This window comes from Rhopalosiphum maidis, chromosome 3 (genome assembly GCF_003676215.2).
Source record: "Rhopalosiphum maidis isolate BTI-1 chromosome 3, ASM367621v3, whole genome shotgun sequence".
NCBI classification, from domain to species: Eukaryota; Metazoa; Arthropoda; class Insecta; order Hemiptera; family Aphididae; genus Rhopalosiphum; species Rhopalosiphum maidis.
Window position 1 is genome coordinate 61,989,668 of NC_040879.1, and position 15,545 is coordinate 62,005,212.

Here is a 15,545-nt window from a genome sequence, read left to right on the forward strand (position 1 = left end):
AACATTCCTTAGTTTCACAGCATATACCACCAAACATCCATTGTTGAAGTAATATACGCCCTGCATTATTTTTCTAGCGTACGAAAAGACTTACATCATTTTCAACTATTAAGTTTGGACCACCTACTTGATTGTTGTTGCTCTCTATGCGCCAAACACAAACTTCTTGTAAGTAGTTGTTCCAATCGACTACCGCATTTTTCCAATACCCAATTCACGTTTGCAATATGTCACTGAAGTAAGTTCATAAGCCCAGTAAGAGTATATAAAATACACAATACTAAACTCTATTCCATCTAAGAGTGAACCACTCGGCCGACCAAAACTCGTTTTGTTCACGCATCCCCACCACAAGACGGGCGCCGCCGCGAACGTTGGTGTGGGCCGTCACGAAACTGCAGCTGCCTACGTAGTGAGCTGTATTAATGCACGGGTCACATTATGCTGGTTGCCAGCTGCTGCTTACCAGCGGCTGGTAGTAGTACCAGCAAGCAGCAGCGGGCAATCTGGTCACACTACTGTTGCTGCTACTCGCACTCTCCAGTTAGTTATTCACTATTCAGCAACCATGTTGTCTGTCGTTTCACGTAAAAAGTTAATTAAGCAGTTGTTAAGAGAGGGTGTCAGGGAACTTAGTTTTAGAAATGCTTAACGAGCTTTTCACCACAAAAAGAGACGATGGTGGTCAGGCCATGGATACAAAGAAGGGAAGAATTAGGGGCATCGTCAAGACTTCTCCAAGAACTGAAAGAAGAGGATCCAGAAACATACCGAAATGTTTTAAGAATACGGCCCCTCAATTTCAAGAATTGTTAGAATTAGTTGAACCTTTAATTAAAAAACAAGATACAGTATTCAGACAGGCAATCCCGTGTAAAACGAAGCTGGAATTACTCTAAGGTATCTCGCAACTGGAGATAGTTTTAGGTCTCTGGCGTTATTATTTAGAGTACCGCCACAACTCAATTTCAGTTTTTTTACCTGAAGTGTTGTCCGCTATTTATGAAGTTCTCCAACCATTTATTAAGGTAAGTAATATAATTCAAACTTATTTTTGATTACTTTAAGTAATAATCACAAAAAAAATGGAACAAAACTACAAATCTAATTAATAATTTGTTTTTTTTTTGGTTATGGTACGTATTTAAAAATATCACATCATATAAAATAAGTTATAAACAGTTTGAAATATAAAAACGATGTATTATATTATGCTTCTGTACATTTTTATAAACAAACTCAAATAATACATACAATACAATAATACATACAATACATTTTATATATTGTCGTCGCCATCATGCAACAAGTCTTCGGGGTTTTTACAATACTTATTAATGCTTCGTTCAGAATATCCATGTCTTGTGGAGACTCTCTCTCCGTGAAGCACGAGCCAGATGATTCACTATATGTGTTTTCAGGTTCACTATACATAGTAGTCCCAATAACTTCGTGATGTGAAGTTGGACTAATGCTGTTTGGACGACTTATGACACCACTTTGTGATTGTAGTTCATTGTAATTTCCATATAAATTTGCGAGTTTCTCTTCAGTTATTAGGTTTTGAAACTTGCTTTGAAGTATAATGAAATTTTTCAAAGGGAGTTCTCGCATTTGAGAAGCAAGATGTCTGCCAAATTTGTCATATTGGTCTCTGTGTCTGCAGTAGCCATTTTCTGCTATCTTTTGTAATTTGTTGATTGAATTTTCAAATCTATTCGGAATTTGTTTAGTACACGGTGATCCTAATTTTATACGTTTCGGTGGTAACTTTCCTAATGACGGACGCTTTCCTAATAACTTAGGTTTACAAGAAGCAGATGTTGAAGGTTTAACAAAACTTTGTGACTCTGGCGTTAACACTTTTGATACTTCAGACGTGTGCTCAGTGTCACTTTCATTATCAGCAATACATGATGATGAGTCTAGTTCGTCTTCAGACATCGAACATTGCTTTATATTCTGAAAAAAAAGTATCTTATACTATCTCGTAACTATCATAGCAGTTTAGTTTCCACGACTTATACTTTTTGAATTTTTACAAAATTTTTAAATCGATGGGGGATAATTCGTTATTTTACTCGATTTTGTAAACATTTAAATTTAAGATTTTATTAGAGTTTATAATTTTTTTATTTAATTATTCTTAGGTACCAGAGACAACGATCCAGTGGGAGGAGATCCAGAAAGGATTTGAGTATAAATGGAATTTCCCTAACCTCTGTGGGGCTCTGTATGGGAAACATATTCGAATTAAACGCCCTCCTAATTCGACATCAATGTTTTTCAACTACAAGGGAACCTATAGTATTGTGTTATTTGCTATGGTAGATGCAGACTATTGTTTTAGATATATAGATGTTGGACAAGATGGTAGAGCCAAAGACAGCACTGTATTCAGGAACTCAACTTTAAAAATAGCACTTGAACAAAACCTCTTCAATTGGCCAAGAGGAGGACTTTGCGTAGGAGATGATGCTTTTTGCCTGACAACATACTGTTTGAAACCTTTTTCACATAGAGGTCTAACAGTAGAAGAGAGAGTCTTCAATTATCGACTATCGAGGGCCAGGCGCGTTGTTGAAAATGCGTTTGGTATGTTGGCTAGTAGGTTTCGTGTTTTTAACACGCCTATACCACTAAATGTGAATACCGTAGAAATTTTAGTGAAAACGGCTTGCTCTCTACACAACTGGCTACGACAAACTTCTCCCAGAACATATTTTCCTTCAGGATCTGTGGACGATGAAGACTTAAACACGGGGGTTATAGCACCAGGGGCGTGGCGAAACATGCCGACCTTAATGCTCCCAATAGACCGCCTTTATTCTTCAAATAATTATGGTCGAAATGGAGAAGAGGTTCGGCAGTGGTACATGCATCAATTTATGACACAATTATCAGTTCCATGGCAAATGACGTCAATTGGTATAGAACCAACACTAACAGTCGAAAATGAATAACTTTTTTAAAACGTATAAGTGTATGTATTTCACTATTTCATCAATATTATAGATAATGTAATAAAAGGTAATATAACCAAATATACATCAAAGTATAACATTAATTGACCCATGTTTTCTTATTTATTATAATAAATAATACATTTCTGAAACTAGCATTTGTAAAATTATTATTGACTTTTTTTGAGCTATTTATAGGCAGTTGACATTTTTTATTTTTCTTGGTTTTTTTTTTAAATGTCTATAAAAATAATTTGGCTGGCCAAAAATTGTTTTAAATGTAATGTAACGTTTATCATAAGTTCTACTTATAGCCATTAAAAAAAATCAAAAATCGTATGTCACAACTTTTTTTATAAGCGTATAAGGATCAAATTTTTACGAAATTGATAAAATCCCGAACATTTTAAGTTATTTTGTAGTTGAAAATGCATTTAATTTTAAGTATAAATACCTAAGGTTTGAAACTGATACATAGTTCTCCATAAGTTTTTCTTCAAACATCTGTAAAAAAAACTACCACGCTAAACTAATATTTATTTACGTGCGTTTGAAATTTAAACTTTTACGAAATCACGTAAAACAACGATTTCTGATATTTGTTTTTAAAAAAGAACTATTATAAACTATTTTATGTAAAATACCTATAATTATTAATATTATATATATAATAAATATCAATTGGTAAGGTTATATATGAAACTTTAATAAATACATGCCAACATACAGTTAATAGATACATTAACTTTGAGGCATTCTTAAGGTTTGTAATTATACAATTTATAATATTATTTCGGTATTAATATATTATTCTTAATATTTATTTATTGATAGGTAATTGATTCTTTATTATTTATCTATTTACTTACCAAATTTGAAGACGATTCTCTTCCTATGATAGATCGTTGCCAGAATACTTCAACTGAAGAAAACCATGCAAGCTTTGGCTTGTATACATCATTTGCACCGGCACCACTTTTTTTTAACCTTTTGCAATTCCTTGCGGTAGGTATCACGTAAACTTTTTATTTTTTTTTTCAAAGAATCAAGTGATCCTGGCAAATCTAACATGTGTAAGTTGTCTAATAGTTTGTTGTACGACACCTCTTTAAAATTTCTATTTAAATAGTCTTTCGACGTAACGTCCCACAAACAACGTGCTATACTATTCTGCGTATTGCACTGCACTGCACTTTCGTGAAGTATTGTAATTAAAAAAAAAATGTCTCGAGAGAAAGAATCTCAGTGTATTGAAGATTTTATTAATATTTATCGAAGCGAAGATTGTTTGTGGAAAATAAAATCTAAAGCATACCATGATAGATGCAAAAAGGACGCTGCCTACAAACTTTTAGTTGAAAAGCTAAAAGAAATTGACTCTTCTGCAACGAGGTCAGAGGTAGTAAAAAAAATAAATAACTTGAGCAGCAGCTACCGGAAAGAAATAAAAAAAGTAAAGGAATCAACTAGGTCAGGATCAGGGGCAGACGATGTCTACCAGCCGAAATTATGGTACTTCAATATGTTAAGTTTTTTTGACGACCAAGACACACCACGTAATTCACATTCAAATATTGAAAGTGATGACGAGAATAGTGCCTCTGAAGTATGTTAAATTCAATATTTACTTGATAGTTGATATTTCTAGATAGATTATTTATATTATATTATTATTTATAAATTGATATTATGTTATTGTCAATATAAGATATTTTATTTTGGTAGTGGTGCTGTCTGCTATCTACATACATAAACAGTTTTATCTACTTTCGCATTAATATTGGTGCCATATCATTATATCTTTTATTAAAATTTAAAATAATTTCTAATTCTGAATAGATGTATTTGTATCTGTGTTTAAAAACAATTATATAAGTATTTTACAAACATCATTTACATTATAATTAATAAGACCTTTAATATATTGATTATTTTTATAATATACAGCACACATAGACGTTTATAAATTGTTTAATTATAAAAACAGCACACAGCTATACGTTAAATTTAATAATAAAAATGGTAAATAAAATTAAATATAGTATATAATATATATTAGTAAACAAAGTTAAGTTGCCAGGGAACTTGTCCTTCATTTGAAAAGTAACTCACAAAATCCTCTCTAACATTTTTAGCATCATTGTTTGTATTTCCTTGCGTTCTTCGGTCAAGTCTATCCATGTTTGAATCTTGTGAATCCAGCCCAAAACTTGTTATTCCATTTTCTAAATCATCGTGATCCAAAAGTTCTGTAGGTGCATATGTGTTTGGCGCTGACTTCATTAAAAAATTATGCAGAATGCAACAAGCCATAACAATAGAATCAATATTTTTCGGTTCTAAATTAATTTGTGTGTGAAAAATCCTAAACCGTGCTGCCATAATACCAAAAACATTTTCGACAATACTTCTTGCCTGTGATAACCGATAATTGAATACCTTTCTTTTAATAGAAACTAAAGCAGCTCGTCTGAAGGGTTTCATTATATTTATCTGCAAAGGAAATGCATCGTCTGCCACAAACACGTATGGTAGCTTTCTAGAAGTATCTTTGACTGTCTCCATGTCTGGAATTTTTAAATTTTTCATAAAATGTCGTGTTGTTTAGAACACCACCATCCGAAATCCTACCGTTCGTTCCGATATCACATATTATAAATTGGTAATCTGCATTAACTATTGCCAATAGAACCATATTATGACGGCCTTTATAATTAAAAATTCCGATCCACTTCCACTTGGAGGAATAATGCTTATGTATTTCCCGTCCATAGCCCCAAAGCAATGCGGAAAATTCCAATTTTTCTCAAAACGTTGAGAAATATTTCTCCATTCTTCTGATGTTCGTGGAAACTATAAATAAAAAAAAGGGAAAGTGGATGTTGTTTTTTGGTTACTAAGCAATAAATGCTTATAAAAAAATTGTATGCCTATGTATTTTTAATATTTTTAACTGCTTTTGTAACAATTCATTTGGAGCCTTGTATTAATTTCCTAGTTTTTTGATCAAACAAATAAAATTTGATTGATATTTATAGAAAATAAAAAACACATATATTTATATCACATATTATTGAAGTATTACCTACACATATTATTTATTTATTAAAAAAAACCTTGCTACCATTTTAAATAGTCGCATTTTTTTAGGGAGAAACACAATCAGTTACCACTAATTCGCCAGACCGTGATGCAGAAAATATAAATGCATCAATTTTCACTACAAGCTCACCAGTAACAATATCACATCAAACTCAACGCATTCGCCAAAGACCACACAGAAATACATCGGATCAATCCGCGTTAACAAATGAAGTTTTGCTTAGTGTAAAAGACCACAACTAGCAGGCATAACTAACAGGCCGACCGGACCGTGTGTGGGCTACCTTAACGCATAGGCCTGGTAGTGGACCGCATCCTGGACGCGGTCGTGGCGGTTTACCCCATCGTGGTCCGCAGTAGACGTAGTGCACACACGACTACGACCATTTATACGAAGGCGCTGAGGTCTATTGTATTAGTTAGTAAATATTGGTTAGTTTCATATTAAGTTATATTGTAATATTAATATTAATTAAGAAATAGCCTATAATAAAGTATTCTATAATTGTTTAAATAGTTGAAATGGCTACGTCAACAATAATACTACGTACTACGTGCGTGTGTATTGCGTAATTTTTTTTCGTGCGTACTACTGATTTTGGGTGATGATGTGTGGGGGGTTTTGCTTTATTAATGGTGTGTATGAAAACAAATTGTTTTTAATTATTGTTATTGTTGACAATATTATACCTATTATTAAATAATAATTAATATATATTATAACCAGTAAGACAGTCTGACAGTCTTTCAAAGACTGACTATTGTTGAAAATCAGTTCTTTTAAAATTACAACGGTACACAAATAGCCTCACAGAAATTGTTTAATTTATTTTTTATTTTTTGAATAAACATGATTCGTTATGTTTCTGGTTGAATAGTGTCATAAAAACTAAAATATTTCTTTTCAATGTTAATAATTACTATAATGATTGATGTAATGGAGTCAATTACATATGTATTGCTGAAAATAACTTTTCCTTGGATATTTTTGTTTTGCTACTTTTTAATTCCTCAAATCAAGACCCATTCTTTAAAATTGGTAATGACTTCATACTCCGTGAATTACTTATATCAAGATATCGCAAATGAGTTGGGAATTAGGTATGATTTTGATTTTCTATGTTTTTTACGATTCCAATTTTTCAAGAGCCAAGCTCTCTTCAATTTAACTTTTTTGTTCTAATACAAAAATAAATAATTTTTAAAAATGAAATAGTAAATTAATAATATTATAATACATATTTATTTTTATAATATGATTACAAAAATTTTTAAAGTAATGTGGGAAATGTTTCATATATATTTTTTTTTTTTTACTTGTAAGTTAAAAGTGAAGTAGATAAATAATATATATGTCGTAGGCCATATGAAAATTAGTTTTTTCAAAAAAAAATTATGTAAAATATTAAAAATTATAATGTAATATTTCAACTTAATTTAATATTTTACATATAATTTTTTTTAGTATTATATAATTAAACTAGTAATTCAATAGTCAACAACTGTACAAAATTAATAAGTAATAAATAATAATGTTACATATTACATTTATGTTACATACATTGTACTGTGTTATTATCAATAACCCTTAAAATAAAATAATAAAATAGTTTTTACCATAAGATGATTGTAGTTCTTAAAGGGCCTAACTGCTGTTAGTCTGTATGTAATGAGCATGAATAACAGCAGGCTGTTTGGAAAAATAATAAGTAGTTCGCAAACAAGCTACCCCATTGCAAAGTACCTAGTCTTTTTGGAAAAAAACTACGAGATATATATTTATAAGCTTATTTATAATGTTAATATAAATAAATATGTTGTTAACTCGATAAAGTAAGACTTGATAGTAAAATTTGTTTTATTATAGAACAAAATATATTTATTTTTCTAATTATACTAAACGTCTACACTATTTTTTTATTACCATCAACTATACCTATACAATAATTAGAGTTGAATAAATTATTTCTATCCTTATTTTGAACGAAATAGTAGGTAAAAAAATCAATAAATATTAAATTTAAAAATAATTTTTTATATGGGACGAGTTTTATTATTTTTATAATATTATTATTGTTATTATAATGATTTATTGTTTTTAAATTTGTATCAGATTAATAAATCTCAAACTAAATTAAAATTTTAAAATTAATAAAATATACGAATTATTTAAAATTTAAAAAAAATATTATATATACCTATATTACTTGACGGATAAGTTTTATACTCGATACTTCTTTCTTCTGATATTTCGTCATTCAATTTTCCTATTACGACGTCATCAACCATAATATTTTAAGTATCATCAATTGTATGAATAACGTCACCATGATTTCTACAAAACTCGTCTTCATTGTCAATTGTATCAGTATCACCTTCTAAAATTTCGCACGTCGTTATTTGAGGCGTAGAGTTGATATTATGTACAAGCGGTGAATGATGAATTTCATTTTTGGCAGAACGTATCAGTGAGGATCTTTTGAGTACTTGAATGTGGTTTTCCAAAAATATCTCGATATTTGTAGGTAAAGTTACGTGTTTCATAGTAATATTTTTAAGTTTCTTAAAACTTGATTCTACAGCAGCATAACTTGAAATGTCTTCTCCGTAATTAAAATTGGTATCATTACACCTGACCACAAAGGTATATATTTCATTGTTTTTATAAGAACTGAAACCAATTCAAGGCAATATATTAGATTTATACCTGTTCCATCTTTTATTAATTTCTTACTTTCTATAAAAATAGCATCTGCCCATATTTGAAATGGATTCTCATGTGAATCTAAAGCTTCGTTTTGGCGTTCATTGTCGTTTTCTAAGAATGTGCGAGCATCATCTTGAGTTTCGCCTAAGGATAATATTATCTCATCAACAAAACCAATTGATATAGCTTCAATTAAAAGACGCTTATGTTGTTTGCAGGGAGTTTCTTCACCATTTTCAATGTCTGTTCCATTGGTTTCGTTGGTTAGCAATACAAATTGTAACGTCACGAAATTTTGGGGCTCTTATGAATCGTGTATAAATTATTATTATTATTAACAGTTACCGCGCAAATAGTATTATCAATGACAACAACAATATTATATAACACCATTCCCCCCCGATCCCGCACTCAGCAGTGTTTACGCACACGACCCGCAGCCGCTGGCGGGTATTGCCGTCACCGTCGTCGTTGTCGAAACTGGTACCACACACAGTGCTTTCTGACCCCCAAACAATTATGTACAATCCCGCAAATCAGCTGCCATGACGATTTCCGGACTCTGGCATTTTTTTTCACCGTCAACTGTATTCCGTTGATGCTATTCTTTTTCTTCTTCGATCTACTTGCATACCGACAAGACGATTTTTTCAAGTGTATAACACATGGACAAGGTCCACTCTGGTTGCTGACCACTATCCACAAAAAACCACGTGATCAAAAAGTCATCAAATATCTTCATTCTTCAATATTCCGAACATAAATAAGACCTCGTTTACACTTATCAAAGTAGCCACGTCCGTGAACCACGGATCAGTGTAACTTTGATTCGAGTACTGATGACAGTGTTTACACTAGACAGTGGTGTCCAAGTAAATTTATCAGTAGCCAAAATGGAACCAGAACTGGCAGACGTAGTGTTATCAGTCTGCGGAGTTTTGGCTCAAGAGTGTGCAAACCAAATTATTTCTAATCGTAAAAAGAAAAGAAAAATATGGTTGCGAGATTGGGTTGCCAGGCGAATATTTTAGGTGGATCAAATACGTTATTAATGGAGCTCCGAGTGGAAGACAGACCAGGTTTCATGAACTATATGAGGATGAGTAATGGTCATTTTAATATTTTACTAAAAAAATTGGAAACCCGTATTCAAAAACAGGACACATTTTTTCGAGAAGCAATACCAGCTAAGACAAAGCTGGAAATCACATTAAGATTTCTCGCTACTGGAGAGTCGTATTCGTCACTACAGTACTTTTTCGAGTGCCCAAATGTACCATAAGTTTGTTTGTACCTGATTTTTGTACAGAAATCTATAATGTTTTGGAAAATTTCATAAAGGTAATTTTATTATAATAAATTTATTTTCACTTTAAATAATTATATCAGTACTTATGAAATATATAATATACATAAAAAACAATTAAATATATAAAAACAAAATGATAAATACGCTGACATAACTTTTATTGACTTATGGAACTAAATAACTGTTCAAATGTTTGCGGTGCGGGTTCTTCTGTGTCTTCAATATTATACTCAAAAGATTCATTATACGTATAATTTGAACTTACTGATGGAATATTTAAATCAATGGATGAGGATGAATTAGATAGTAAATGGTATTGGCCTTCTTCGTAGTTTGATTGACGAGATTGAATAGTGTATGTATCATGATGAATTTGAGTTTGTTTATTATTTGATTCACGGCTTTCTTCGTACTTCAACAATTCCTCTGTTAAGATAGTTTGTATTTTCAATTGCGATGCAAGTGCTTGCCTTTTAGGAAGTTGATTAAGTTGAACAGCAACACTTTTACCAAAAATTTCAAACGGATTTTCAACTTTTGGCGCAGATGCAATTGCTGCAATTTTTTCCAATCTATCTACTGTGGTATCAATGTTAAAAAAATTTTGTGGAGTTAATTTTCTTTTTTTATTTAAATTTATCGGGATTGAGTTAGTAGTTGACATTGGTTTGGTTAAAGATGGATTAATAGTTTGAATGGTTTCAGTACAGTTTTCGAAATTAACTTGGTTTTGTGGTGATGTTTTTTCTGTAGTCTCTGAATTTTCGTTATCACATTTTTCATTTTCATTCTCAATGCTACTACTTTGAGTGCAAAAAATTACATTAGATATCTACAAACATAAAATATAATAATATTGATAAATTATTTTATTAAGTAATTTTACAATAAATGTTTGATATTTCAGTGTCCATCAAGTGTTGAAGAATGGAATGAAATAGGAAAAAATTTTGGTTTAAGATGGAACTGTCCTGATTGTTATGGAGCAATAGACGGAAAGCATATAGTAATAAAAGCACCAGCTAATAGTGGATCTGAATTTTTTAATTATAAAGGATCATTTAGCATAGTATTATTAGCTGTTGTTGATCATGATTATTGCTTTCGCTACTTAGATGTTGGTGCAAATGGAAGATGTTCCGATGGAGGAATATTTCGAAACTCTTCATTAAAGTTAGCTATTGAAAATGATTTTTTAAATTTACTAGAAAATGGTTATTTTGTTGCCGATGATGCCTTCCCGTTAACGAAATATATGATGAAACCATATTCCAGGAGAAAATTGTCAAAAGAACATTACATATTTAACTATAGACTATCAAGAGCGCGTCGTATAGTCGAAAATGCTTTTAGGATATTGGCACATAGATTTCAAATTTATTTGAAACCAATACAACTTCAACCAAGTAAAGTCGAAGAAATTGTTAAAGCAACATGTGCTCTACATAATTGGTTGCGTATCACATCGGGGTCATCATATATGCCTCCGGGATCATATGATGAAGAATTGGCGGGAAGTACAACAGTTCGAATGGGTTCTTGGCATTCTCAAATACAACCTACAAGTTTAGTTGAAGCTCCACCATTAAGATTTGGGCAAAATTATCCGAGAAGTGCGATTGAAAAACGAGAGCTTTTATATAAATATTTCAACGAAGAAGGTGCAGTACCATGGTAAGAAAATATTTTCGATGTGTAATATTCATTGCGAATTTAGAAAATCGAAATGTATTAATAAACATAGTTAATGTTAATTTCATAATTATTTGTCGAATAATTATTTATATTACATTTTCTATCTGCTATTATATAAACTATGTTTATTATTTCTATGCTTATTAAAAAAAATGTGACTATGTATTTTTAATATTTTTAACTACTATTATAACAATAATTCTATAAATTAAATTTACCAAATTTGTTTATGATGGCCGTTGGATTACATGTGATTTAAGAAAAAAATCCATTAAATTAAACCAAGGTACTGAAGGTTTATAAATAGAATCGGTTCCAGTTCCTAAAAATAATGAAAAGTATGATGTATAAAATGAAAATTATTACTTATCTAATATAGATTAGATACCTGAATGTTTTGATGCAGACACTTTTTCACCTCTTGGCAATAAGCAGAACGTATATTATTAATTTTTGCCTTTGCTTCGTTTACACCAAAATTCTCTATGGCCATTTCATTGCATATTTTTTCAAGCGCTATTTGTCTAGCATGTTTGTTTTTATATTCAGATATACTTGTATTCCAAAGAACTTCATGGCTTTCGTACAAATGAATAAATTTCATTGTTTTGTCCTCAGACCATTTTTTTTCTGCCATTATAATTTTATGTACAAGTAAAAAATTAAATTGAAAAAAATGTATACAAAAAATATTATTGTATTAAATAAATTTAATATAAATTATATTTATTATAATAAATTTAATATTGTAAAGAACCAAACATGAATGAACATTTCACTGAATGAAAACTAGACATATTAAAAATATAAAAATAAAATGTTCTCCCTACGTATGAGAATTTTGATACATGTCCGTGCCGGCACGGATCGGACAACACGACTTGTACGAGCTTGTCACACGTACGTGTGGTGTGTTTATATTATCAAAAAAGAATCCGTGCCACTAATTTGTGGTTCACGGACGGGGCTACTTTGATAAGTGTAAACCGGCCTTAAACCAACACCACGGACCGCTGGTGCCCAAAGATGCCAGTCTATCAACTCCACAACACTATTTGCTGCTTCGTCGTTTTATTATATCGTAACTATATTTTCCCCTCTGTCCCCCCAAAAAGGCACGATTTGTTATGCGTCGCAAGACGCGAGTCACTGAAAATTCCCCTTTCAGTTGTTTTGAGTCTTGGTAAACTCAGTGCTAAGCCTCGGTAACCCTGTAGATTGTGTAATGGTTACACTAGTAACATGTAGTACCATAATCCATGACTTTCCTTTTGTGATGTTAGTGGCTTCGGTGGCAAAGGAGTAGTTGTTGTTGTGGTTGTGGTAGTAGTAATAGTAGTAGTAGTAGTATTAGTATACTCCGGCCCACGAGAGAACGACCGTAATCCGCGCATCGATACTGAACGTTGCGAGCGCTGTCAACCTGATTTTCTCCCACCATAGTTCTATTCCCACTACTCGGCGGCGTGTATACAGCGGTTCATAAAAACACATAGCAAATGCATTGCGTCGCAGCGCTAGTTCCATTGTGTATTATAATACAAGTGGTATTTTTTGTTATAAACATAATAAATAATCATAGATATTATTGATTAAATGAAGAACCTAAAATAATAAACTGGGAGAGCATTGATACATTTTTTCCACCGATATTATAACACATTTAAAATCTACGTAAATAATAAAAAAAATACCAGCATTTTTTTTTATGTGATATGGTTATCTACTTTTTTTACTAAATACCATAATTTATTGATTATCATTGTTTTTAATATTTTAACATTTATTGATTAGGCACATGCCTGTTTATAACTAAACCAAATGAAAAATATATTTAAAAAAAACTTATTTTATTTCTCTACTTTGTATACATGTTATATTTAATAGTTTTTATTTTTGCCTATATTATAATAGTAGTCAAAATTCTATATACAATTACAGTGTGTAAACGGTAATCGAGAACACTCAATATCTTTGCGTAGAGACCTGCTATTTGAATTCTGTTTTTTTGGCAGTTGTTATGACATAAAAATACACATTTTTATGGTCTTTGAATTTTTTTTTACTTAACTAGTCACGCGCATGCGCATGTCAACTTTTTTTTTTTAAATGGCAACCCCCTGCCTTGACCACAAATTAATTTTTGCCTATTTTTTTAATGAATTTTGGTAGTTGAGTCAACTTTCTAAGTCCAAAATTGACCAAGTTTGACAAGATTGACATTTTTATAATTATTTATTACGGTGATATTCATACGTTATTTTAACTTCAATTACTCAATAATTTTCTCTTTAATTTGTGTAATAAATCATAACTTATTATAGCAGAAAAAACGTAAATTAGTATGTTGTTTATTTCTTTACATTTAATGGATCTATTAGAACGTATTAATAATTAATAAAAAATTCAATTCTTATTTAAGTTACCAATTTATTTAATTAATAAAAATCTAAAAATAAAAAATAAATCTAACGAATAAATTGTTCAAACTGTTCTCCGCCGTGAACAAAACATGCTTCAGCGCGCCGCATAAATTCTTTATTTGTTGCAGCAGTAATTTGTTCATCAGTCAGTCGATTGCATGTTTCTGTTATCTTATCTTTTAAATTTTGAAGATTTATAGGAGGATCAGCATACACTATTGTTTTCAAGTGTCCCCATAAAAAAAAATCTAGTGGCGTAAGGTCAGATGATCGTGGTGGCCACTCAATGGGTCCGTAAGTTCCTAGCCATCGATTTTGAAATTGTGCATTTAAATAGTCGCGAACTATGTGAGCATTGTGAGCTGAAGCACCGTCGTGTTGAAAAATAATATTACCTCTTAGAGCTAAAGGAATATCATCAAGCATCATTGGTAATTCATTTAGTAAAAAATTATAATATCGTCTACCATTTAGTGTTCCATCGTAAAAAAATGGACCAAGCAATTTACCACCAATTAAACCACACCAAACGTTTGTTCCCCAAACAGTTTGATTGTTGGTTTCAAATGTCCAATGTGGATTTTGATCGTCCCAGTAACGGTTATTCTGCTTATTAATTACACCATTATTAGTAAATTTGGATTCATCTGTCCATAATATTGAGTTTAAAATAAATGGATTTTCGTCTAAACTGGTCATCAACCACGCAACAAAAGCTAGTCTACGAGGTGCATCACCCTGACGCAAATGCTGAACTAAATCTGGTCGATATGGATGCATTTTATATTTTTTTAATATCTTACAAACTATGGTATCAGATATTCCAAGCTCTCTACCAACGTGCCGTGTTGAACTTCTGGGATTTGCTCGAACATAGGCTAATAGGTTTTCCTCGACCTCTTCACCTAAAGCATCACCTCGTCTTTGTTGTAAATTATTTACCCTTTTAGAAAATGATCCATAGGTTCTTAGATTCCTTTCTAAGTTATAAAAAAAACTATGGACAGGATGTTCTCTATCTGAAGTAAATAAAAATAACGAAACTAACTTAGAAGATTATCTAAAGAAAAATAAAGACAATTATACCTGGGTAACGTTGTGCATATGTTTGTGCCGCAAGACGTGAATTTTTTTGACACTCCCAATAAATAAACAACATATCAACTTTATCTGAATGAGGCATATTTGTCACGGAGTAACGCACGGTTTGAACGATGAAAAATATCGAAATGTTCAGTTATTTCATTTATCTCATCGTATTTAATTTTATATCAAATTGTCATACAGATAAAAGTTTACTATAAGGTAAACCTAATGTTTAATCTTATTAATGACCGAAAAATACG

At 31.2% G+C, this 15,545-nt stretch overlaps 4 protein-coding genes across 4 annotated transcripts; 3 read left to right on the plus strand and 1 right to left on the minus strand.

Moving 5' to 3' along the window:
- Positions 1 to 2,324: 2,324 nt before the first annotated feature.
- On the plus strand, positions 2,325 to 2,963 carry LOC113557688. The gene has a single exon (XM_026963250.1). The coding sequence runs from the start codon at positions 2,325 to 2,327 to the stop codon at positions 2,961 to 2,963; it is 639 nt and encodes a 212-aa protein (XP_026819051.1).
- Positions 2,964 to 4,185: 1,222 nt separating this feature from the next.
- LOC113557687 lies at positions 4,186 to 4,578 on the plus strand. The gene has a single exon (XM_026963248.1). The coding sequence runs from the start codon at positions 4,186 to 4,188 to the stop codon at positions 4,576 to 4,578; it is 393 nt and encodes a 130-aa protein (XP_026819049.1).
- A 5,188-nt stretch (positions 4,579 to 9,766) lies between these two features.
- On the plus strand, positions 9,767 to 11,759 carry LOC113557686 (protein ALP1-like). The gene is given in 3 exon segments (XM_026963247.1): positions 9,767 to 10,025; positions 10,028 to 10,113; positions 10,989 to 11,759. Coding segments are annotated over 3 exon segments (1,116 nt in total).
- A 2,485-nt stretch (positions 11,760 to 14,244) lies between these two features.
- On the minus strand, positions 14,245 to 15,382 carry LOC113557685. Its single transcript, XM_026963246.1, has 3 exons — positions 15,286 to 15,382; positions 14,998 to 15,218; positions 14,245 to 14,574 (listed from the first exon to the last, which is right to left on the minus strand). Exons 1-3 carry the CDS (start codon positions 15,380 to 15,382, stop codon positions 14,245 to 14,247), a joined length of 648 nt encoding a protein of 215 aa, XP_026819047.1.
- Positions 15,383 to 15,545: the final 163 nt, after the last annotated feature.

Excerpts from the sequence above, each read along its gene's own strand:
- LOC113557688 (XM_026963250.1), top strand. The coding sequence starts at position 2,325 with ATGGTAGATGCAGACTATTGTTTTAGATATATAGATGTTGGACAAGAT.
- LOC113557687 (XM_026963248.1), top strand. The coding sequence starts at position 4,186 with ATGTCTCGAGAGAAAGAATCTCAGTGTATTGAAGATTTTATTAATATT.
- LOC113557685 (XM_026963246.1), bottom strand. The coding sequence starts at position 15,382 with ATGCCTCATTCAGATAAAGTTGATATGTTGTTTATTTATTGGGAGTGT. Across the intron at positions 15,219-15,285 it reads ATATGCACAACGTTACCCAG|ATAGAGAACATCCTGTCCAT; the intron begins GTATAATTGTCT and ends TATTTACTTCAG. Across the intron at positions 14,575-14,997 it reads CTGATACCATAGTTTGTAAG|GACGGTGCTTCAGCTCACAA; the intron begins ATATTAAAAAAA and ends ATTTTTCAACAC.